General features: G+C 35.6%; 1 protein-coding gene across 2 annotated transcripts in view; it reads right to left on the reverse strand.

Annotated features, from left to right (window-relative positions):
* LOC150105074 (Golgi-pH regulating cation channel) overlaps window positions 1-26819 on the reverse strand; it is a 450265-nt gene that overhangs the window by 365472 nt on the left and 57974 nt on the right. For both annotated transcript variants that reach the window (XM_090395474.1, XM_090395473.1), the window contains exons 4-5: window positions 26132-26245; window positions 18089-18130 (exon numbers count right to left, since the gene is read on the reverse strand). In XM_090395474.1, the coding sequence (XP_090251600.1) occupies window positions 18089-18130; window positions 26132-26245 (156 nt within the window). The remainder of the gene's footprint in view (window positions 1-18088; window positions 18131-26131; window positions 26246-26819) is intronic.

Consider the following 26819-nt stretch of genomic DNA (forward strand, 5'->3'; position numbering starts at 1 on the left):
ATGGCAAACTGCACTACATAAGCCAAACCTGAGCATTGTTTGGGATGATGTTTAAGAACAGAGGCTGTTCTCAGCTAGAACAGCCTCTCCATGAAGATAGAAGAGGATAATGACATTCAGTTTGTAACACTCTAGTATAAATCTCAACAGTGGCTGCTCTGACCTCCTATTTTAAGAGAACACGTTGACACATGGTAGAAGGAATACACAAATATTTTTACCTCTCTCTCTCTCTCTCTCTCTCTCTCTCTCTCTCTCTCTCTCTCTATGTCCACACAAACTGTTTCATGACTAACATGAATGTCAATAATAACACCTGAATGAAAATCTGTCAACTGTAAATTACAACCAATTTCCAGTATTGTACAAAACTAAAGTAATTTAGCATGCATTCCATGCTTTTATATCCAACTATGTGGTTGCAGTATTAAAAAAAAATAGGGATTTGCATAATACAGCAGATTCCGGTTAATTGGAACACACTGAAACTAGAACATTTTGGCAATTATGTGAAGTTTCGTGTCAACAGTTGGTTAAAAAAAAAGACTGTGCAACAAATCATTTATTCAAATTACAATAGTGAAATATATACTATTTAAATTTTCTAAATCATCAATATCAACAGGGAACTGTTTTAATTCTATTAAAAACAAAATGGGGGGTGCTTAAGGGTCAAAGCTGTATAACTGAGAGGAGACCTCCACATAGCCTTTAAAGGAATGCAGAGAACCGACCAGGGCTTCTGACCTAATGTCCAATCCTCACCTTCTCGTGGTACACCCTGTTGGGTATCTACTTTGATATTGAAAGAACGAGGATGGGCTGGCAATTTGGGATTTAGCCGACCAAATTGTATTCTTATTGGTTAAACCAAAATAAAAAATGATGGTACAACATGACAAAATTTCATGCCGGCTGGGGCGTCGCCCGGTTAAACAAGGCCCCCGTTGTTTTCACCAGCGAACCAGGGTGAACAGCGAAAAGTCAGCTACTGGAACAAATCTGAAAACAAACCCCAACTCAACATCACCAGAGTTAAAGATCAGTACTATCAATGTAAGAAGCCTGAATGGCAAAGAAATGGAGCTAGCTGAGGAATTAGATAAGTACCAGATCGACATAATAGGGGTGACTGAAACAAAAAAGACCAAAACTGGTGAGATCATTCTGAGCAATAAATACAAAATGTTATATTCAGGCAATGACAATCAAGGAAAAGAAGATGTAGCCATAGTATTCAACACAAAATACGAGGCTAATCTTCTTGAATGGCAGTCAGTCTCAAGTAGAGTAATGTGGGCAAATATAAGAATGGGGAACTGGACAATGAGACTTATTTGTGCCTATGGTCCCACAGAAGATTCTACTAAGGTAGAAGTGGAGGAATTTTTTGAGGCTTTAGAAAAAGCAACTGATACAATGAAAAAGGAAAAGTTTGTCCTTGTTGGGGATCTAAATAGCAGAGTAGGAAATGATTGTGAGACATACAAAAATATTTTGGGAAAATTTGGAGAAAAGTGCAAAGCTAATAATAATGGCAAATATCTGTTGGATTTCTGCTAAGGACATGGACTGGTTATTACTAACACCATGTTCCAACATAAAAATGTGCACAAATTCACATGGAGAGAAGAGGCTAGGAATAAGAAAAGTCTCATCGACTATGTTATTGTTGATAGTGATGTTTTCTCCCTGGTGCAGGACACCAGAGTGTACAGAGGATTTGAAATTGGAAGTGATCACTATTTAGTCTTGAGCAGGATAAAACTGAATTTCATATTGAAAAGAATAACATGTAAGAAAGTTTTAAAGCGAATAAAAGAGCAGCTCTCAGATGTGAACTGTAGACTAAAATACAGAAAGATTATTGAAAAGAAAATGAAAGAGTTTGAGAACAGGAATCAAACCTTGGAGATTCAGTGGCAAACTCTGAAGAAAACATTGATTGATTCTGCCAGAGAGGCATGTGGTGAGGTTGTGTGCAAGGATAAAAAAATCAGAACTCCCTGGTGGACACAGGAAGTTAAAGAGGCAGTGAAAGAAAAGAAGAAAGCATATCAAAAGTTCCTGGCAAATAAGTCAGCTTTTACTCTTACAGAATACAGAGACAAATGTAAGAAAGCTAAACAGTGTGTAAAACTAGCTAAACAAAAGTCATGGGAGGACTTTGGCAAGAATATAGAAAATAAATATCAAGAAGGTGGCAAAATATTCTGGAGGTTGTTGAAAAAGCTTAGGAATGGAGGAAAGAGTGCTGTAAAAGGAATTAGAGATGATAAAGGTGACATGAAAACAGGAGAAAAAGATATCCTTGAAGTATGGAGTAATTACTTTGAAAAACTGCTAAATGAAACAAACAGTGATAACAGCACAGTGATAAAAAACACTGACCAGGCATGCAGTCAGGAATACATATCCATACTTAAGTAGAAAAAGCCATCAAAGGCTTGAAATGTGGAAATCAGCAGGAGCAGATAATATTCGACCAGAAATGCTGAAGTATGGTGGTATAAGAGTCTTACAGTGGCTGCACTTCATAGTTCAGAAACCTGGACAGAGGGACGAATTCCCGATGATTGGAGTAGAGCGCTCATAGTACCCATATATAAAAAGGGAAATAAAACTGAATGTGAGCATTACAGAGGTATTTCCCTACTGAGTGTTCCTGGCAAGATCTATGCATGTATACTTGAGAAACGGTTGAGAAGAATTGTGGAAGAAAAGCTGGGTGAAGAACAAGCTGGATTCAGGCCAAATAGAGGCTGTCAGGATCAGATCTTCACTTTACGACAAATAGTCGAGAAAGCATGGGAATATAACAAAGATCTGTATTTAAGTTTTGTCGATTTGGAAAAGGCATATGACAAGGTGCCAAGAGATAAGCTATTCAATACGCTGCAGTTATATGGTGTCAATGGGGCATTATATCAAGCAATACTTAGTCTTTATTTGAGTTGTAAGTGAGCAGTTAGAATTGAAGGAAGTACAGGAAGATGGTTTAATGTTAAATCTGGTGTGAGACAAGGATGTACATTATCCACTCTGTTATTCATTATCTATATGGATCACATTATCAAGGAAAGTGGTATTAAACCTGATATCAAAATTGGAGATGTTAATGTCAGCTCTTTGCTTTATGCGGATGATGTTATACTTCTAAATAAATCCGCTACAAGTCTGCAAGATTCTCTGACTAAATTGAATAGCTGTTGTAATAGATATGGTATGAAGGTCAGCAATAAAAAGACAAAGACAATGAAAATAGGCAGAATCATTGAAAATGTCAACTGTGTTGTGAATGGAGAACCTGTGGAACAAGTAAAACATTTCAGCTACTTAGGCACGATTTTTACTGAAGATGGTAAATTAAATATAGAAATAGACAACAGAATCAGCAAAGCTGGTATGGTGGGAAGTCAATTGAATAAATTCAAATGGAATAAGAAAGAAATTAGTCGGAACACTAAATTAGATGTATATATATAAGAAAGTTTTCAAACCAATTTTAAGTTATGGATCTGAAAGCTGGGTCAGAAGTAAAACACTTGACCAAAGACTAGAGACCGCAGATATGAGAGTCCTGAGAAAGATTAGAGGTGTGAACAGATGGCATCAATGGCAATATCATATTAAAAATGAGGATATTAGGAAATAATTTGACATTGTCAGCATCCAGGAATGTGTTAGCAGAGCTAATCTCAGGTGGTATGGTCACTTAAATAGAATCGGAGAGGAAAGATTAGCAAAACAAGTGTTCTCTGCCAGGATAGCAGGAAAATGACCCAGAGGAAGACCAAGATATAGGTGGATTGATACGGTACAAAGTGCCTTAGACGATAGAAATATAAGATCTGATAATGTTGGAGTCTTGACAAGTAACAGACTGATTTGGAGGAAAATTGTAGATAGGAAGTTAGTAATGATGTAATTTTTTCATGTAGTACTGTCATATCCTGTACACCCCTTGAGGGTACATAGCAGGAATTTGATGATGATGAGAAAATACACAACACATTAGAAAATATTTGATATTTAAAACATCATCATCATCAAATTCCTGCCATGTACCCTCAAGGGGTGTACAGGATATGACAGTACTACATGAAAAAATTACATCATTACTAACTTCCTATCTACAATTTTCCTCCAAATCAGTCTGTTACTTGTCGAGACTCCAACATTATCAGATCTTATATTTCTATCGTCTAAGGCACTTTGTACCGTATCAATCCACCTATATCTTGGTCTTCCTCTGGGTCGTTTTCCTGCCAACCTGGCAGAGAACACTTGTTTTGTTAATCTTTCCTCTCCCATTCTATTTAAGTGACCATACCATCTGAGATTAGCTCTGCTAACGCATTCCTGGATGCTGACAATGTCAAGTTCTTTCCTAATATCCTCATTTTTAATATGATATTGCCATTGATGCCATCTGTTCACGCCTCTAATCTTTCTCAGGACTCTCATATCTGCGGTCTCTAGTCTTTGGTCAAGTGTTTTACTTCTGACCCAGCTCTCAGATCCGTAAGTTAACACTGGTTTGAAAACTTTCTTATATATATATACAGCTAATTTAGTGTTCCGACTAATTTCTTTCTTATTCCATTTGAATTTATTCAATTGACTTCCCACCATACCAGCTTTGCTGATTCTGTTGTCTATTTCTATATTTAATTTACCATCTTCAGTAAAAATCGTGCCTAAGTAGCTGAAATGTTTTACTTGTTCCACAGGTTCTCCATTCACAACACAGTTGACATTTTCAATGATTCTGCCTATTTTCATTGTCTTTGTCTTTTTATTGCTGACTTTCATACCATATCTATTACAACAGCTATTCAATTTAGTCAGAGAATCTTGCAGACTTGTAGCGGATTTATTTAGAAGTATAACATCATCCGCATAAAGCAAAGAGCTGACATTAACATCTCCAATTTTGATATCAGGTTTAATATCACATTCCTTCATAATGTGATCCATATAGATAATGAATAACAGAGGGGATAATGTACATCCTTGTCTCACACCAGATTTAACATTAAACCATCTTACTGTACTTCCTTCAATTCTAACTGCTGACTCACAACTCAAATAAAGACTAAGTATTGCTTGATATAATGCCCCATTGACACCATATAACTGCAGCGTATTGAATAGCTTCTCTCTTGGCACCTTGTCATATGCCTTTTCCAAATCGACAAAACTTAAATACAGATCTTTGTTATATTCCCATGCTTTCTCGACTATTTGTCGTAAAGTGAAGATCTGATCCTGACAGCCTCTATTTGGCCTGAATCCAGCTTGTTCTTCACCAAGCTTTTCTTCCACAATTCTTCTCAACCGTTTCTCAAGTATACTTGCATAGATCTTGCCAGGAACACTCAGTAGGGAAATACCTCTGTAATTCTCACATTCAGTTTTATTTCCCTTTTTATATATGGGTACTATGAGAGCTCTACTCCAATCATCGGGAATTCGTCCCTCTGTCCAGGCTTTCTGAACTATGCAGTGCAGCCACTGTAAGACTCTTATACCACCATACTTCAGCATTCCTGGTCGAATATCATCTACTCCTGCTGCCTTTCCACATTTCAAGCCTTTGATGGCTTTTTCTACTTCAAGTATGGATATGTATTCCTGACTGCATGCCTGGTCAGTGTTTTTTATCACTGTGCTGTCATCACTGCTTGTTTCATTTAGCAGTTTTTCAAAGTAATTACTCCATACTTCAAGGATATCTTTTTCTCCTGTTTTCATTTCACCTTTATCATCTCTAATTCCTTTTACAGCACTCTTTCCTCCATTCCTAAGCTTCTTCAACAACCTCCAGAATATTTTGCCACCTTCTTGATATTTATTTTCTATATTCTTGCCAAAGTCCTCCCATGACTTTTGTTTAGCTAGTTTTACACACTGTTTAGCTTTCTTACATTTGTCTCTGTATTCTGTAAGAGTAAAAGCTGACTTATTTGCCAGGAACTTTTGATATGCTTTCTTCTTTTCCTTCACTGCCTCTTTAACTTCCTGTGTCCACCAGGGAGTTCTGATTTTTTTATCTTTGCACACAACCTCACCACATGCCTCTCTGGCAGAATCAATCAATGTTTCCTTCAGAGTTTGCCACTGAATCTCCAAGGTTTGATTCCTGTTCTCAAACTCTTTCATTTTCTTTTCAATAATATTTCTGTATTTTAGTCTACAGTTTACATCTGAGAGCTGCTCAACTTTTATTCGCTTTAAAACTTTCTTACATGTTATTCTTTTCAATATGAAATTCAATTTTATCCTGCTCAAGACTAAATAGTGATCACTTCCAATTTCAAATCCTCTGTACACTCTGGTGTCCTGCACCAGGGAGAAAACATCACTATCAACAATAACATAGTCAATGAGACTTTTCTTATTCCTAGCCTCTTCTCTCCATGTGAATTTGTGCACATTTTTATGTTGGAACATGGTGTTAGTAATAACCAGTCCATGTCCTGAGCAGAAATCCAACAGATATTTGCCATTATTATTAGCTTTGCTCTTTTCTCCAAATTTTCCCAAAATATTTTTGTATGTCTCACAATCATTTCCTACTCTATTATTTAGATCCCCAACAAGGACCAACTTTTCCTTTTTCATTGTGTCAGTTGCTTTTTCTAAAGCCTCAAAAAATTCCTCCACTTCTACCTTAGTAGAACCTTCTGTGTGACCATAGGCACAAATAAGTCTCATTGTCCAGTTCCCCATTCTCATATTTGCCCACATTACTCTACTTGAGACTGACTGCCATTCAAGAAGATTAGCCTCGTATTTTGTGTTGAATACTATGGCTACTCCTTCTTTTCCTTGATTGTCATTGCCTGAATATAACATTTTGTACTTATTGCTCAGAAAGATCTCACCAGTTTTGGTCTTTTTTGTTTCAGTCACCCCTATTATGTCGATCTGGTACTTATCTAATTCCTCAGCTAGCTCCATTTCTTTGCCATTCAGGCTTCTTACGTTGATAGTACCGATCTTTAACTCTGGTGATGTTGAGTTGGGGTTTGTTTTCAGATTTGTTCCAGTAGCTGACTTTTCGCTGTTCGCCCTGGTTCTCTGGCGAAAACAACGGGGGCCTTGTTTAACCGGGCGACGCCCCAGCCGGCATGAAATTTTGTCATGTTGTACCATCATTTTTTATTCTGGTTTAACCAATAAGAATACAATTTGGTCGGCTAAATCCCAAATTGCCAGCCCATCCTCGTTCGTTCAGTATCAAAGTAGATACCCAACAGGGTGCACCATGAGAAGGTGAGGATTGGACATTAGGTCAGAAGCCCTGGTCGGTTCTCCGCATTCCTTTAAAGGCTATGTGGAGGTCTCCTCTCAGTTATACAGCTTTGACCCTTAAGCACCCCATAATATTTAAAACATTTAATTTAATATCATGCCTACATTTCCATTAAGACAATCAACTATCTGTGATCCAGCTTCTTAGCTAGCTCCTCACATTGGACCAATGACACACACTCCTCATCCAGTTATAATGGAGAGCCATTGATTTAGGGCATCCTCAACATCAGGATCTTTACCTTCACACTTCCATTTATGGTATGTTATCTCTTTACTATGGTGTGTCAATTCTTCTTGCAGTTTATCTTGCTGTTGTACTAAGTGTGCATTTGTAAATTTCAGTACTCCAGTTATCTCAGCTGGATGAAGATGACTGTGAGAATGGTCTCTGATTTGGTCTAGTAAGCAATTTGTTCAACAAGTGATAAATCTTTAAGTGGCATCTTGGTAAGGGTCCAAAATTTTATAAAAAACAAATTTATCAGAAAACAGAACACTGAAAATTCTCTGCTTTTCTAATTAGGTGATGGCTCAGCATTAAAGATGACACGCATGCGTGTCATCTAACACTAGTTACAAACTCTCTCCCTTAGAAGGTACTATGCTGTATAAGCTGAGTTGGTGAGAGGAGTGATGAGTCATTTGTCACTCAAACCATGTAGAGGAACAAAGCTGATGAGTCATTTATAAATTCTGGTTTGATGCAGTATGACCTTTGTATTGCTTGTGCCTATTAACCTTAAACCAACTAACCAATTATAACCATTTGCATTTACTCAACTAACCGTTTGAAAGTGAAAGCTGTCCCAAATAAGTGAAGAAATCTCTAGCATTTTTCTCAATTTGGTTTGGTTGTTCTTTACGATTTGTACCAAATAAATGGCTGCCCCAATTAACTGGATTCTACTCTGTTATAAGTGTGTTATAAGGACTCTGACACACACACAAACTGGGAGGGAGGAGAGACTCTTGCTGGGCAATGAGATGCTCCAATTCTTTTCATTCATTTTTTTTCTCACATTCTGATAAATTTAAGAATAGAAAAACAAAAAAGAAAAGCAAACAGCACATCCACAGTAATGTTACTATGGGTTTATAACCCTTCATGAGTGGAAGACAAAAAAGAACAATAAATATGTTTACTTTCATTTAAAAGTAGAAGAGATCAATTAAGAGTCAAAGCTAGCCAATTAGAAGGAGACTATATAATCTGTAAGGAATGCAGAGAAAAGGACTCTGACTCTAGTGTCCAATCCTCATTTTGTAGTAGAGAGCATTATTTATATATATCTGGATACGGGATGAATAAGAATGGATTAGCGACATGGTACTTAGCCAAACACATTATATTCAGAATTGACTTAAATGACAGAAAAATACCATGGTTATAACATGATTAAATGTCATGCTGGTTGAGGTGCTGCCCAGTTAAACAAGACCACTGCTGATTTTGCCAGGGAACCAAGACAGGTCCTGGAACAACTTCAACAAAATTGAGACAGCCATCATCATAAGAAGCATCAACGAAAAGAGGAGCGAGCAGAAAAATTACAAAATTAACATGTGACATAATTTATTTTATTACTGAGACAAAGAACACTAAAACAGGTGAGATACTTCTAAATAATATCTCAAAAATGTAAATGGAAATTTAAACAATTAAACTTATTTATGCATATTATGCAACAAGATTCTAGTAGAAAATAAACAGAGGAATTTTTCACGTCATTCCCGAGGACTTCAAAAAGAAAAGCAGATTTATTTTTTTAATTAATGAATTTATTTATTTAAATTAAGAAGGTATTTTATCCCACATTATCCCCTTAATTTAAATAATTTTAACATTGCAGAAGTAAAGCCTTTTGGCTCTTTATTTCATGAATTTATTTATTTGTTTGTTTTATTGAGACCTAAAGCAAGACATTAATCATAGATATGCAGACATGTGTTGGAAAAAAATGCTTAAAAGAGCATTCATCAGAACATCACAAATTTGCAAAGAAAGAATACAAGAAATACGAAAAGTCTCACATTATCTACAATAATGATATTTTCCGACTGGTTCAGGATATATATACACGTATATATAGGATTTCAAATAGGATGTGATCACCATTTGGTTTTGGGCAGTAAAAAAATACAAAAATCAAAGTTGAGCAGCTTTCAAATATGACTGCAGACTCAAAATGTACAAATCATTCGAGAAAAATAAGAACCTAAAAATAAGAATCAAACTTTAGAGACCCAGTAACAAAATCTAAATACCACTAATATAACTGTAGTACTAATTCAGCCAGTGAAGAATGGATAAAATTATTTGCAAGGAAAGAATAATAAGAATGCTGAACTCAAGAAGTTAAAATGCAGCATTGGAAAACAAAGTGTATTGAAAGTTCCTAGCAAGTAAGTTGACATGTATCCTTAGAGATGATACAAAAAATGTAAGAAAGCTATTATATAAGCAAAGTTGCTAAACAAAAGTCACACAAGGAGAAAAGTTACTTAAAAAAGTTTTACTATAAAAATATCATGAAGGCAGCAAAGGTATGGAGGAAAGAGAGAATACTGAAAAAAAAAAGAAAAGAGAGAGAGAGAGAGAGAGAGATAATAAAGAGGAAAAAAATGAAAGATAAAGATAGATGGGTGTGAGGAATAATATTTTGAAAAATTATTAAATGGAATAAGCTAAGACAGAACAGAAGTAGAAAATATCCAGATGAATGCAGTCATTTCAGTATTACAAGTAGAACAAGTCATCAGAAATCTAAAATGTGTAAAAGACAGCTAGAGTGGATAATATAAACCAGAAATACTCAAATATGGAGGTATGAAATCAGCAATGCTGCTTTCATACCTTTTATAGCAGCAATGCTGCATTATTCGGAGACTTTGTCAAGTCAGATTCCAGATGACTGAAGTATATAAAAAAGGAGATAAAACAAAAGACAAGAATTAAAAAAGAATTTCTACAGGTAAGATTTATGGAAGTAAACTTGAGAAGGGACTGAGAACAATTGTGGGAGAAAAGCACTCTTTTAGCTCTTAACCTTTGGAAATAGTTATCAGTTGCCACTTTTCAGCAAACTGCCATCCTTATTAGTGCAGTACCTAAGCAAGCACTTAGTATGTGCATATCTAACATAAAAAACTTAACAAGAAATTATAAGAAACAGCATCAAAAGCAGTAAACTATCTCTATATACTTCAGAAAATATATAAAAGCTTTCTAATTATTCACCATCAAACAAAGCCATGCCATTTTCCTTCTATTGATATTCATGTCATAACAAATAAAATACAAAGATGTTGGTGGTAGTTTGACTTTTTTTTTTTTTGGCACATTAGCAACCAAGACAATGTGCTAAGATTTAAGACCATGGTACAAATTATAAATCAAGCTAAATGTGTAAATATGGAAAAATATTCATAGTGTACAATGCAAAATAAATTTTAAAAACTCTCTTAAAATGAATCCTATATATCTATATAAGATTATAAAGGCAAATCTTTTGTAGAAACTTAACACAATATAAATTCTATAATGGAATAGATAAAATCTGCTTGAGAGCACCAAAGTAATGACTCTGCTCACTGACAAAATGAAGGCAACCAATGCTTTTTTGGGGATGGTACATGACAGTATGTCATACTTGCACCATTATTAACAGTGACACACAGATGCAGTATGATTTTAATTTTCAACCTTTCCTGCTAGCAAACAGCACCTATTGTTTTACAAAAACACTGAAGGCAACTAATTAAAATGCACATGATGGTTAAAGCATAAGCATAAAACTCGCACATAGGAAAGAGTGTGCAAGATAACTATGACCTACACGGAGCTAAGCAAGAACGACTTCCTCTCTGCAAATCCTGCGTAGATTGGCTTCCAGTCTGTGAGTGTTTGTAGAGAGTAATTTCTGCCAATTTAATTTCAGGCTAAACTTAATCAGGTATAGACCTTGATGTTATTCTTTCTATTCAATGAATGTTTGAACAGAAATATTAATTTTGTCATAATTTGCTTGTAATTAGTGTAGGGAACATACAGATGATGGTATCTTGAGGGATGAGCTAGCCTGACTGCATGTCTTCCATCTCATTGCTCTTGATCCCAACATGACTTAGGATTCAACATAGACAAACATCCAAGCAAAGCCTCCAGATCTGATGAAAGAGAAGTTAAATCCAAGGTAGCACTGGATGTGAATGATATACTTGAACATATACAGATAGAGAACTTAATCAGTAAGTAAATAATGTACCTTTGGTAGCATTTCCTTTATATAATGTAATGCAAGCTCCATGGCATGCAGCTCAGGAGTGTAATTGCTACATTCCAGTGGAATCCAATTAAATATCATGCTGTCTGGAAAAAACAGCAGCAAATCCCACTGAGAGTATGACTTTGAAATGTCTATGTGGATCAGTAGACAATACGATGGAATGTTTCCTTAACTTGCATAAAGAGAAGCCAAATAGTAGAATGCAACTGTGCCAAGGTGGTAGTTTAAAGGCAATACTGTTTACAGTATTGCATTTATGCAAAATTCTCTACAATAATGTCTACAGTCTGTGTTAATTCTTTTATATGCAATTCGAAGGAGTGTATGGCAATCTGATTTGCATGATATAAGTTTTCCCCCAACAGAGATGAGAGAAACCTTTCCTATGTGGGATTGTCTGGCAGAGATTTTATTTTAGCCACTCATTGCTGAGACAACTGTTGTCGAAATCACTCACAACATACAAGATAGTTAATCTACTTAGATGTAAAGACCATGAACAGGTAATGTTTGGAATGCTCCAAGTTACAAATCAACTGCCTAATGGTGTGCTTTGGTGGTTGGATGGGATCCAACCACCAAAGCATACTGTGGCAGAATGATAGACTTAGGATAAAAACAATTGTGTCTTGATCAAATAACAGTTCAATAAAGGCAGAGCAAAAAGCATCAGTCTGTACCTAAGGAGATGGAAGACAGAGTCTGAAAATAATCACTGCTGACACTTACCCTGCAAATGAAATAGGTGAGGCAGGAATTTTTATCAAATATGAATTCCAAGAACTTTGTCATAACTAAAAACAAACGCATTTGAAAGCACCTAGGTGAAAAAAAAGTGGTCAACGACTTGCTCACATTTTTTTTTCTTTCCCAAGATCTTGCACAGGCAGAGCAATTGGACAGTAATTTGTTGGAGATTTTGGATTGTATCCTGGCATTGGAAAGCAATAATAACTGCCCTTTACCAGGAATCCAGAAATTCATGCTCACAGAAGATTTTGTTAAAGAGACAGTACATAATCCATGGAAGATAATGACAGAATGGATGTCATCTTCTGGTTCTAGAGCAGATAGTAAGTACTGAAGTACAAAACAGAATGCAAACCAATACCATCAATATGATACACCATGTGCAACTTTTTCAACTCAAAGTGCATAACCTTACATCTTGCAACATTAAATTGACAATCATTATGCTTTGCCCACAATGCCAATTTATTTAACTCATCCTGCAGGATATCTACATCACCTTTATCAAATTGCTCTCTCCAGTTTTGCATCATCAGCAAACAACTGGATATTGCCTCTTAAATCTTTCCCTATGTCATTGATATATAAATTAAAGAGTAGTGGCCCTAGTACTGAACCCTGAAATACTCCACTAGTCACCAACATTCTCCTAGAACTCCACTCTGCCATATACTACTCTCTGGTGTCTGTTCGTCAGCCATCGCTCTATCCATGCTACTAGCCTCACATCCATTTCCAGTTTTTGTAACAGTTTGCTATGTGGTACTCTGTCAAATGCTTTGGCAAAGTTGAGCATTATCATGGTGTAGTCATTACCTTTATCCACTTCTGCTGTCAGTTTATTATAAAATGTAAATAAGTTACTAAGACAGGACCAATCCTTTAGAAAGCCATGCTGCCCACTTAAGGACATCGCATCACTATCCACCCACTGTTGTATTTTATCTTTCACCAACTATTCCAACACTTTAACAACCACTCCCAATATATTAAGTGGTCTGCAGTTTGCTACCTCTGTCTTAGAACCATCTTTATGCAATGGTAGTGGAAAGAGGATAAGATAGTACCATAGAAGAGCTGAGACTTAGACCGAACAACTTCGTCAGAGGCAATGCCAATTCTCTTGCACATCCACATGGTATATGAGCTGATATGCCATCCAGTCCCACTGCTGTGTTCATATTCATATTTTTTAATATGCTGAACACCTCCTCTTCATCTACCTCAATGTTGATACACATCTCTGTAACATCAGCAACTATAAAATCTGAATGATGCACCTTTGCAAAACGATTACTCAACAACTCAACTTCTCTTTTGGTTCAGTCACCTTCCTACCATGAGCACTGTTTAAAGTCATTCTACTATAGTCATTTTTCTTCTTACTTGTTACAAAACGAAAATTCTCTTTTGGATTTACTTTGGCCTGTTTGGCTAATTCTCTCTCATAGTCTGATTTGGCCTTCCTTACCATGCTAGTCACCCTTCTTGCTTGCACTTTGTACTGCTCATGAGTATGCTGATCACTTTATTCTTTATATTTCCTCCGTAATTTTTTTTTTTTTTTGCGGCTCTTGCTTTACATCCCTACTCATCCACTTAATTCCAATTTGGTTTATCCTACTGACCTTTGGTATGCGGTCTGATACTGCTCTGATACTGCTCTCAAGCAATCTCTTACCACTTGCCATGCAATACTGGCATTCTTTCCTTGTAGCTTCTCAAGCTATGGCACTGTTCCAAGATGACTCCTGAGTATCTCATAATCACCAACCTGGTAGTCAAACATAAACCCCTTCTTGACAGAAAACTATACGTGCTTGGCAACTTACCAGAACAAGACCGCATGGTCACTCCCCAAATTGGATACAGAGTGTCCACCTTGGTTATTGATACGTCTCCTGATGCTACTAGCAGATTCAATAACCACCAAACCCCTTGTCCCCCTCTATAACATGCTGTTTCATGTAATTATCCCTTAGCAACTGTAGAAATCCCATTTCCATCTTGTATATCCCCTTTCCTCCTCTAATCAGTCCCCATAGTTAAAGTCTCCCATAATAACTGTTCAGCATACATAAATTGTGCCGATTTGCTGATACATGGCATCTACATCTTCTTGAGGAACCCCTGGTCCACAGCACCACTCAACAATGTATTTTGCCATATTTGGCTCTATCTCATACCAGGCAGAATCAAATGAAACATCTGGCTCAGACAATTCTCTTTAAATTCTAATTTTGTTGGTTGTAATTCTTCAGCTATCATCAGCAATACCCCCACCTATTGTCCTGTTCTTTCTATCTTTCCTGAAAATACAATACCTATACATTCTATCCATGTAACTATATCACTTTCAGTCAACCAGATCTCATTGATGCCTATAATTTTTGGCCAAGTTGAGCTGATCAATGCCAAAAACTCCTCACCCTTATTCCTGATACTTCTTGCATCATTCGTGTACATGCATTTCAACATCCCTTTGTACTCACAATTACCCTTGTATAATGTCAATACCAACCAATTTAAATTGGAGACTTGTGAAATACTGTTTGGCATTGCATAATCATTATTGTACCTGCTTGTTTATTCACAGGGATGGTCAGACATATGCTTGATTTCATCCTCTCTAATATCTCTAATTTCTCTGGTTTTGTACTACCACACTCTCACTAAACAACACTTTCTCCAAACATCTAACTCCAAAACCATTTAAATGTAGTCCATCAGGCATATATAAGTCTTTTCATCCATCAAATTCACTCCATACATCAACTAACTGCACACCATTCCTCCTGCACAATCTTCTCATTGGCAATCATGGCCCTTCTTCTCAGTTTTGTCCAATCATTCCAAGGCAGCAGAGTTAAAATGTTTACTTTCTTGCTCTTCATTTTCACTTACACTAACAACTCTTTCATATCTTCTCTCATTACATCTCACCTTTCAAAATCATTTGTGCCAGCCAATACAATCACAACTCATTTGCTCCATTCTTCTGCATACTTTTTTCAAACTCTCATTCATATTTTTCCACTTCTTTCAAACTCTCATTCATATTTTTTGTACACTATCACTCACTGCTTCCACTACATTCTCCACAACACTTGACAATAATCCCTTATATCCCAATTATCAGTCACTTCATTCTTTTGCAAATTGCATTTATTTCACTTACAAAACATTTCCAACACAAAAAAAACTTTGCAGAGCCATTAGGCTGTGTGCTTTGCAACCATATGCCTAGGGAAAGAGTGTCCTAGGTTCGATTCCCATTGGTGACGTTAGGAGCTGAAGGAATTTCCTCATCCATAGTCAAGTTAGCCAGTCTTGGGTGTGGACAGTAGAGTTTTTCCCCCAATTTATCCTGGGGTTTTTCATCCTGCAAAGAGGCAAACCAGCCTTGAGAACTCAACATTATGGACACAGGAAACACCGGGGCGTAGGGCTGACCACCTTATCCTGTGAACAGTTTGACGTCCGATGATTAACTAACCCTCAACACTGCAAGGTAAGAGAGGGAAAAGGAAGATGAGATGAGAACATTTCCAACAAATATTTTCTCTGTTCTTGCTCTCATACCACAAACCATTCACTCTCAGCAATGAATACATTAAACACATGCTATACTGAACTAAATCCTGCAAGTTGATATCGGTCAACATCAATGTTTGGTGACCATTTTTCTCATACATACTGGTGCAATAATGAAAAACAATTCTGAGAAGAATATCACTTAATAATAGATGACTGAACAACACCATCTTCCCAAGTCTTTTGTTTAGCTAGCTTTACACCGTGTTGAGCTTTCCTACATTTGTCTCGGTATTCTCTAAGAGCACAAGCTGACTTATTTTCCAGGAAATTTTCATATGCTTTCTTCTTTTCCTTCACTGCCTCTTTAACTTCCTGTGTCCACCATGAAGTTCTGATTCTGCAGACAACCTCACCACAAGTCTCTCTGGCTGGCTCAATCAATGTTTTCTTCAGAATTTGCCACTGAATCTCCAAGGTTTGGTTCCTGTTCTCAAACTCTTTCATTTTTTCTTCAATAATCTTTGTGTATTTTAGTCTACAGTTCACACCTGAGAGCTGTTTAACTTTTATTCACTTTAAAACTTTCTTACATGTTCTTCTTTTCAATATGAAATTTAATTTTCCTCCTCAAGACTAAATGGTGATCACTTCCGATTTCAAATCCTCTGTACACTCTAGTGTCCTGCACCAGGGAGAAAACATCACTATCAACAATAACATAGTCAATGAGACTTTTCTTATTCCTTGCCTCTTCTCTCCATGTGAATTTGTGCACATTTTTATGTTGCAACAATGTGTTAGTAATAACCAGTCCATGTCCTGAGCATGGACTGGTTATTACTAACCAGTCCATGCTCAGGTAATCCAACAGGTATTTGCCATTATTATTAACTTTGCTCTTTTCTCCAAATTTTTTCAAAATATTTTTGCATGTCTGACAATCGTTTCCTACTCTGCTATTTAGATTCCCAACAAGGATCAATTTTTCCTTTTTCACTTTGTCAATTGCTTTCTCTAAAGCCTCAAAAAATTCCTCCACTTCTATCTTAGTAGAACCTTCTGTGGGACCAGAGGCACAAGTAAGTCTCATTGTCCAGTTCCCCATTTTGATATTTGCCCACATCACTCTACTTGATATTCTTTGTCATTCGAGAAGACTAGCCTTGTATTTTGTGTTCAATACTATAGCTACATCTTCTTTTCCCTGATTGTCATTGCCAGAATATAACATTCAGTCACCCCTATTATGTCAATCTGGTACTTATTCAATTCTTCAGCCAGCTCCATTTTTTTTTTGCCATTCAGGCTTTAATGTTGATAGTACCAATCTTGAACTCTGGTGATGCTGAGTTGGGGTGTGTTTCAGGATTTGTTCCAGTATCTGACTTTTCACGGTTTGCCCTGGTTCTCTGGCAAAAACAATGGGACCTTGTTTAACCAGGCAAAGCTGCAGCCGTCATGAAATTCTGTCATGTTGTACCATCATTTTATATTTTGGTTTAAACCAATAATACAATTTGGTTGGCTAAATTCCAAACTGCCAATCTATCCTCGTTCATTCTGCTAGGTAGATACCTAACAGAATGTGCACCCTGTTAGGTAGATACCTAACAGGGTACACCACAAGAAGTTGAGGATTAGACATTAGGTCCGAAGCCCTGGTCAGTTCTCTGCATTCTTTTAAGGGCTATGCAGAGTTCTCCTCTCAGTTATACAGCTTTGATCCTTAAGCACCCTGAAATGAATAATAATAGATGAAAATGAAAAGGGCCACTACCATCACACTTGGAGGTCTCCCCTTTACCAAGAACAGGTGCCTACATGGAGGGGATAAAATAAAAAGAAAGGAAGTCAAGATACTTATTTAAATTCTATATAAGATACAGAATAAAACAAACTCATCTTTAAAGGAAACTATAAAACAAAATTTCAAACACACAGCAGCCATTTTTAATTGATAAACCAATTGTTGTATGTACCTTGTATTCTTGTTCTTTGATTTGCTTGTTGTTTCTACACACTGGTGATGTACTGTTATTTTCAGTATGAAATATCTGTACTTTCATTATTAAAGTTAATTACAGTGGTTATTGCTAATGTAGTTTTATAAAAATATAAAAAACATGGGTAATCTCATGCAATATGTGATTACTTATTTCTTACTTTAACATTTTTTATAGTATAAAACTTACCCTGCTATCCGACTCATATAATTTTAAAGAATTTGTATTGGGCTGAAAAAAAAAAAAAGAAAAAAGATAATTAAAAAAATGTAATAATTATAAATTCAAGAATATGACTTGAACACTTTCTTTACAAGGCAATTCAATAAACCAAGCAATTAAATAATAAACCTTAACAATTCCCCAAGACATTTTAAAGCAGTTTAATCAAAGATGCTTATTTATCTGAAATTTTAATGATCTCCTCTTATGAAAACAATATACAACATACTCATATAAGTTACTATTTGAACAACAATGCAGGAACAGTACTCTACGGGTGGAGGGTGGGGGGGGGTCTTAATCTAGATGCTATATGGAACCACAAATAAGGCCTTGGGTGCAGATGGAATCCCATCAGATTTAATTAAGGTCACAGGAGACAGAGGAGCAAGACTATTTTATAGATTTATTACAAGGATATGGAAGAAGGATCATGGACTAGAGACTGGAAGAAGTTGGTTTTCATATCACTACATAAGAAGGGAGATTATGAAGGGACTGCAAGAACTACAGAACTATTAGTTTAATCTCACATGCAAGCAAGATTTTATTAAGAATCATTCCAAATAGGATTGAGGCCAAAGTTCAGGCAGAGATGCCTGAGGAACAAGCAGGTTTTTGGATAGTTAAGGGTACCAGAATCAACAGATCATTGAAAAGTATAAACAATTTTGACTCCCTATGGTAATGTGTTTCACAGAGTACTCCAAAATTTTTGACTGTTCAGCATGCGAAACTGTGGGAAGTAATTAAAATAATGGATTTTTCTTGACACATTATCGGGTTGATAGCTAACTTGTTCAGTGAGCAAGAAGCCATGATAAGAACAGGAGTTGAATTAACTGATTCGCTTCAGATTGGCAAGGATGCCTACTTTCTCCTCACCTGTTTAGTATCTTTGCTGAGGATATCATAAACATAGCATTGGATGAGCTAAAGACAAGAATTGAGATAGATGGTAGATTGATCAGTAATTTGAGGTATGATGATGATACAGCACTCCTTTGTAATGACAAGAAAGAACTAGGACAAATCATTGACAAAGTTAATGAGATTAGTAAGAATCCTTTCCTTTAGTATATATGACTTCAGCTCAACCTTAACAAGACAAAGATTATGGCTATCAAAGGAAATATAGACAAGGAAGCTGCTGAGAAACAAGTGTACCATAATGGAGAAAGAATTGAGAAAGTCAGCAAGTTCAAGTTCAAAAGACATCAGAAGAAGATTAGGAATGGCAAAAACAACACTCAGAGACTTGTCTAAATTCTGGAAGGATGGATTTATCTAAATAGGAAAGAAGTTTAGGATTCTGGATGTAGTTGTTTATCCAACAGTGATTTACAAATGTGAGACCTGAAACCTAAAAAAAGTCTGGTAGGAAAAGGATAGCTGCTTTTGAGATGTGGTGTTACAGAAGGCTGTTGAAAATACCATATACTGAAAACGATAGAAAAACAAATAGATGATAGACAGGACAGGTAGAACTTTAAGACTCCTTAAGGATATTGACAGAGGAAAGAAAGTTAAAATACTTAAGACATATTGAAAGGATGGAAGGTCAACTTCTCAAAACAGTAACAGAAGGTAAAGTTCCTGGAAAAAGAGGAAGGATAGACCCGCAATGAGATGGATGGAGTGTATTGTCTGGAGTGACTAATCTTCAGAGAGTCAAAGCCTGTAAAAAAGCATACAACAGAACCATCTGGAGAGGACTAGTAGGACACATCACTGAACTACAGTGTCCATACAGCATCTGTAATGTCCAATGAATAGATAAAGATGGGAGAGAATCAATTTTTGAGAAAAAAAGTAAAAAAAAAAAAAAATGATTTCTTTCTTCTCAAAAAGTAAGAATTTTTGAGAGGAAAAAAACAGAAGAAAAAAGAAAGGCATCTCACACAAAGGTATAGATTCCTTGTTTTTTTTATTCAGTTATTTTGAAAGATAAATTTTGAGTGACTGATTAACAGTGAAATTTTTCAGAACTGAATCTCTTAATTATCATCGAATGATTTCTTTGCTAACACCATGTTTCAACATGTGCACAAATTCACATGGAGAGAAGTCACAAGATATAAGAAAAGCTTCATTGTCTATGTCATATAGAGGATTCGAAATTGGAAGTGACCATTACTTAATACTAAGCAAGATAAAATGGATATCACATTGAAAAGAACAGTATATAAGACAGCATTAAAAAGAATTAAAGTTGAGCAGCTTTTACAAGAAAACTGTAGACTCGACTAAGCAAATATTATTGAAGAAAAAAGGAAACAAATTGAAAACAAGAAGAAAACTAGTCTCAGTGGCAAACTCTGAAGAAGACATTAGTTGATTCAGCTAGGGAGGTATGTGAAGAAGTTGTTCAAGGACAGAAAAATAAGAACACCATGGTGGACACAAGAAGCCAAAGAAGCAGTCCTGGAAAAGAAGAAAGAAAGAATATCAAAAGTTCCATAGAAATAAGTCGGCAGATGCCCTAAAAGAATACAGAGAAAAATGCAAGCAAGCCAAGCTATGTGTAAAAGTAGCTAAACAAAAGTCATGGGAAAACTTAAAACTTTGGTAACTAAATATGGAAACTAAATATCAGAAAGTTGGCAAAATGTTTTGGAGGCTATTGAAAAAGCTTAGAAATAGAGGAAACAGGACTGTAAAAGGAATCAAAGATGATAAAGATGATATGAAAACTGAAGATAAGGATAGCTATCTCAAATTGCTACTAGATGACTGGAGTAATTTGAAATTACTTTGAAAGACTGCTAAATGAACTAAGCAGTGACAGAACCATACTAGAAAATTTTTAAGAGAAATGCAAAGAGGAATACATATCAATATTTGAGGTAGAAAAAGCCATCAAAAACTTGAAATGTGGAAACACAGCTGGAGTAGATGAATATTTGACCAGAAATTCTTAAGTATGGAGGCATAAAACTTTTGCAGTGGCTACACTGCATAATTCAGAGAGCCTGGACAGAAGGTAGAATTCCCAATGATTGGAGTAGAGCTCTCATAGTACCATCTATAAAAAAAGAGAATAAAGCTGAATGTGAAAATTACATAGGAATTTCTCTGCTGAGTGTTCCAGGTAAGATTTATGCAAGCATACTTGAAAAGAGGTTGAGAAAAACTGTGGAAAAGAAACATGGAGAACAAGCTGCGTTCATGCCAAACAGAGATTGTCAATCTTCAGGATTTTCACTTTAAGACAAATAGTTAAGAAATCACAGAAATATGACAAGGAAGTTTTGTAGATCTGGAAAAAAACATATATGACAAGGTGCCCAGAGAAATGCTTTTCAAAACACTACAATTATATGGAGTGAAGGGAACGAATTATACAGAGCAATACATAGGCTATATTTAAGTTGTCAGTCAGCAGTTAGAATTGAAGGAAATACAGGAAGATGGTTGATGTAAAATTAGGGATAAGACAAGATGCACATTATCTCCACTCTTATTCATCATCTATATGAATCACATTATAAAAGAAAGTGGCATTAGGCCTCATATTAGAATTGCAGATGTCAAACTTAACTCTTTGCTTTATGCAAATGATGCCGTACTCCTAAGCAATTTAGTGCAAGTCTCCTGGATTTTCTAACTAAATAGAATAACAGTTGTAACAAATTTGGCATGAAAATCAGTGTTCTTCAGCAATAAAAAGTCCAAAACTATGAAAATGGGCAGGAACATAGAAAACTTCAACTGCATTCTCAATGGAAATCCCATAGAACAAGTAAAATATTTCTGCTATTTAGGCACATTTTTTAGTGAAGATAACAGGTTAAATCTGGAAATAGAAACAGAATAAGCAAAGCTGGTATGGTGGATAGCCAGTTGAATAAATTTATATGGATAAGAGAGAATTAACCAAAACACCAAACTAGCAGAATACAAAACAGCGTTCAAACCACTTTTAAGTTATGGATCTGAGAATTGGGTTAGAAATAAAGTACCTGATCAAAGACTAGAGACTACAGATATGAGGGTTCTGAGAAAAATTAATGGAGTGACTGATGGCATCAATGGCAGAGTTAAAATATATATATATATATATTAGAAATGACCTCGACATTATTAGCATTCAAGAATGTGTAAGCAGATCTAATCTAAAGTGGTATGGCCACTTAAATAGAATGGGTGAAGAAAAGTTAGAAACAGATGTTTGATGCCAAGATGGCAGGAAAGGTCTAGGTGGTTTGATTCAATCACAAGTGCCTTAGAAGAATGAAATGTTAGATATGACAATATTAAAGTTCTCACAAGTAACAGACTAATTTGGAGGAAAACTGTGGATAGGAGATTAATAATAATGTAAACTTAATCATGTAGTGTTGTTATAACCTTAACACCCCTTTAGGAGTACATATCAGGAAATTGATGATGATGATGATTTTTATGCAAAGCAATATAAATGCAATACTAAAACAGTATAACTGTTCTACACCTCAATTGATTTTTTGACAGTTTCAAAAGAATATTGTAAACCAACAGCCCATCAAATACTTCTGGTGGGATTAGATCCATGTTACAGAATTGGAAATGATCTTTTTCAAGCACTTTAGATCTCCAATATCCTAGGTTGTGGCTTCACAAAAATGAAGATCATCCACCTAAAGACATTCACCATCAACAAATTTCTGATATGTATCCTCAAGAGGGTGTATGTACAGGATACTATGATAGGAATACGGAAAGTATAAATGACTATCTTCTCTCCATCACATTTCCTTCAGATTAGAATGATATCTGTCAGAACTCCAATACTATCAGAATCTTGTCTTTCAGCCTTCTGAACTGAATCAATCTACTTAGATCTTGGTCTTTATTTTTTTTTTTTTCTGCCATCAAACACGCGTTTTGCTAACCACTCCTCTATTCACAAACATCCACATTAGAGAAAGATTTTGAACTCACTTTGGGGACAATAATGTTCCTGAAGAAAAAAAAAAAGGAGGAATCTGAGGGAGGGAGACAGAAAAATATAAGGATTCTAAACACTTTAGACGAAGTTTAAACCAATTTTTCATTACTACTAAAACAGCTTCTAAACAGATAATAATATTAACCTTTTCTCTAGAAGACAAGCAAAAAATTTTCTAATATGCTGATATTTCTAGGCAATATTTAAATTGCAATCTTTGAAATATAAAAATATAATGCTAAAGCAAAAATTTTCCAATAAAAACAAGTCAAAAATATTAAAAGAATAGAAGGTTATTTAAAACACATAGCTTAACATTACTGAGAATATTGACAACCCTCAAATATATCATTATCAACAGCAATTCCTCATATTTACTCTCAAGAGACATGTAGAGCATAATATATAATTAATTAAGTTTACATTGCTATTAGCTTATTATCAACAATTTTCTTCAAAATGAATCCATCATTTGTTAGATCTCCAGCAATCCAAGTCTTTGTCTATTTTCTGATATCTAACATTTGTTTTTGTTTTGATAGCTTTACCGCTACAATTCTATTTAAGTAACCATAACGTCTAACTCTGCTCATACATTCAAGAACATATAAGCAGGGTATCTTTCAAATGATGCTTATACAGGTAGTCGTCGACTTACGACTGATCGACTTATGACTTCTACTGCATCTCGCACCGTGTTTCAGTATGAACTACTGTAACAGATTTTTCTACTACGCTCACATGTACTATCCATGCGCTCCCCATAGCACCGAAGCCTAATGGGAACGGTTACGTGTAGCGTCAGCCCACTGCCCAGTAACGTGTGTTTGGCGTGATTCACGCATCTCGATCTCTGTTTGCATACATATTACATTCACTATTTTTGGTTCAGTTATAATTTGTGTTACAATTAGCATTTTTTTAAAACCCTAAACATGTCAACCAAGAGGAAAGTGCCTTTGTCTACTCCTAGATCTGTCAACAAAGCAAGAAAGGCCATTCATTTAGACACAAAATTGAAAGCGATCAAGCAGCATGAAGAAGGAAAGAAGGTGAACGCGATCGCACGTGATTTTAAGTTATCCCATTCTACAGTTTCGACGATTTTGAAAGACAAAGAAAGGATTCGTGAAGTTATTAAAGGTTCGACACTCATGCGAGCAACAGTGATAACGAAACAACGTACAGGGCCCATCCATGAAATGGAAAAATTATTGTTTCTTTGGATGGAAGATCAGATACAGAAGCGAACAACCCTAAGCTTTCTTACAGTGCAGTCGAAGGCTAGAGGTCTCTTTCAGACGCTGAAGGAACGCACCGGAAAAGATTACACTCAGACATTTATAGCAAGTACAGGATGGTTCAAAAGATTCAAAAGAAGATTCAACCTTCACAGGATTCGAGTCACTGGAAAATCAGCAAGTGTGGATGTGGAAGGAGCTCAAGAGTTTGTTAAAAGTCTGGATGAAATAATTATGGAAGGAGGGTATCAACCAGAGCAGCTTTTCAACGTGGATGAGACTGGATTGTTGTGGAAAAGGATGCCAGAACACACATTCACCAAGAAGCCAAAAGCATACCTGGTTTTAAGGCACTTAAAGATAGGCTCACTTTGCTCCTTGGCAGGAACATCGCAGGTTTTAAACTGAAGCCTTTTTTTAATTTATCCTTCGAAAATCCCCGTGCATTCCAGAACATAAACAAGCACACTCTGCCTGTATACTTCCGTTCAAACCGAAAAGCCTGGATGACTCAAACATTGTTTGAAGACTGGTTTCTAAATTGTTTTGTACCTCAAGTTCGTGAATATTGCTTCGAGAAAGAAATTCCTTACAAAATTGTATTAATCTTAGATAATGCACCTAGCCATCCACCTCACCTAGACCACCTCCATCCAGATGTAAAAAGTTTTTTATTTGCTGCCAAATACAACTCCACTCATTCAGCCTATGGACCCAGTGGCGATTGCCACATTTAAGGCGCACTATCTTCGAACCACTTTCGCCCAAGCTATAGCTGCAACAGACGTCGATCCAGAACTATCTTTGCAAGAATTTTGGAAACAGTACGATATTTAAAAATGCATCAAAAATATTGCGGCTGCATGGGAGGCTGTGACAAAGAAATGCATGAATGGAATCTGGAAAAACTGTGTCCAGCGTTTTGTTAATGATGAATTTGATAGTGAACATGAACTTGAAATGGTTATGGAAAATATTGTAACACTGGCAAATGAACTTTCTTTAGACATTGAAGTGGAAGATGTTGAGGAGCTGCTAGAGCAAGAATCTGGAGAACTTACGAATGAAGAACTTATCGCTTTGGAAGAAGAAAGGATGGAAGAAGAGAAAAATGAAGATGAGGAAGAACCAGAAAAAAAATTCACCACTAGAGGGTTATCTGAAGGTTTTTCTATACTAAATAAACTTCTTACACGTTTTGAGGAAATAGACCCAAACATCGAAAGATTTGCAGGGATTGAACGAATGGTACAAGATGCTTTTCGATCATACCGTGAAATTTACGAGCAGAAAAGGAAACAAACAATTCAGACAAAAATCAACATGTTTATGAGAAAAACAACTCCCACTACATCAAGTGGCAGCATTGATGACCTGCAGCCAAGCACGAGTGGTCAGTAAAACATTTCTTATCTATTTTCTACATATGTTTTGTTTAGTTCTTTAAGATAAATTTTTTATTTTAGGTTTTAAACAGTATTTGATATCTTTCTCATAATATTTTTTATTTTTGTAAATAGTAAACCAATTGTGTTGTACACAGTGTCTGATTTACCTAAACTGGTCCGACTTACATCCAGATCGCTTTACGACCGGTCGGTCAGAACCTAACATGGTCGTAAGTCGACAACTACCTGTATAAGATAGTTTGCATCAAAAACATACTTTTACAGGTTTTTGTATGAGCAGAAATAATATTTGTATCTAATAAAGGAAAATGAAAAACAAATTCTACTAAATGGCATAAATTTTAGTAAATAACCTGAAAAATAAAATTATGGTCACTGCATTCTCTCCCCCCCCCCTCCCCATCATATCTTTCTTCTTTCTGATACTTACAAGTAAATGAATGGTATGAGAACATGGGAATCTGTCTTCCTTCTTGAGATACCAAATACTTGATTTTCCTGACCAGGAAGGGCACTTGTAATAGTAGCTCAGAAATGTTTTCTTCTGTGGAAAATAATGATAATAATAATAATAATAATAATATACAATATGAATTAAGAATATTTCTCCTGTAATTGCAATTATGGCAGAAACATTCTTCTGAAATATTAACCAAAATAAAATGACATCTTTAAAAATAAGAAATATTAATGAAGCATTATCCAACTCTTAACAATTTCTTACTATCGAGAAATATTCCAATAAAAAGATACTTCAAAATAGTGCTCATCAACCTTTTAAAATGAGCTTAAGTTTAACTTAATAGAAATTCATTATTCTTTCAATTAAAGAGCTCATCACCTGGTTTATTAAAATTCAGTGAGGATATGGCAATTAAACTTCCACTAAACCTTTGCTTATTTCTGTTCCTTTTACGTTCCAAAACTTTCAAATCTGTCTTACTCTATGTATTGTTTGTGAATCAATAAGCTAAAGTGATTAGGTACATGTTACTCAGGTGTATAATAACTTTACAATGAAATTTAAGAAGTTTCTTGCTAAAATGACTGAAACAGCTGGATACAGAATAAACAAAAAATCAAACTATAACAAATTATAAGGAATATTATTCAGCAAT

This window comes from Typopeltis vanoorti, chromosome 7 (genome assembly GCF_054136105.1).
Source record: "Typopeltis vanoorti isolate ZY-2024b chromosome 7, IOZ_Tvanoo_1.0, whole genome shotgun sequence".
In the NCBI taxonomy this organism is placed as follows: Eukaryota; Metazoa; Arthropoda; class Arachnida; order Uropygi; family Thelyphonidae; genus Typopeltis; species Typopeltis vanoorti.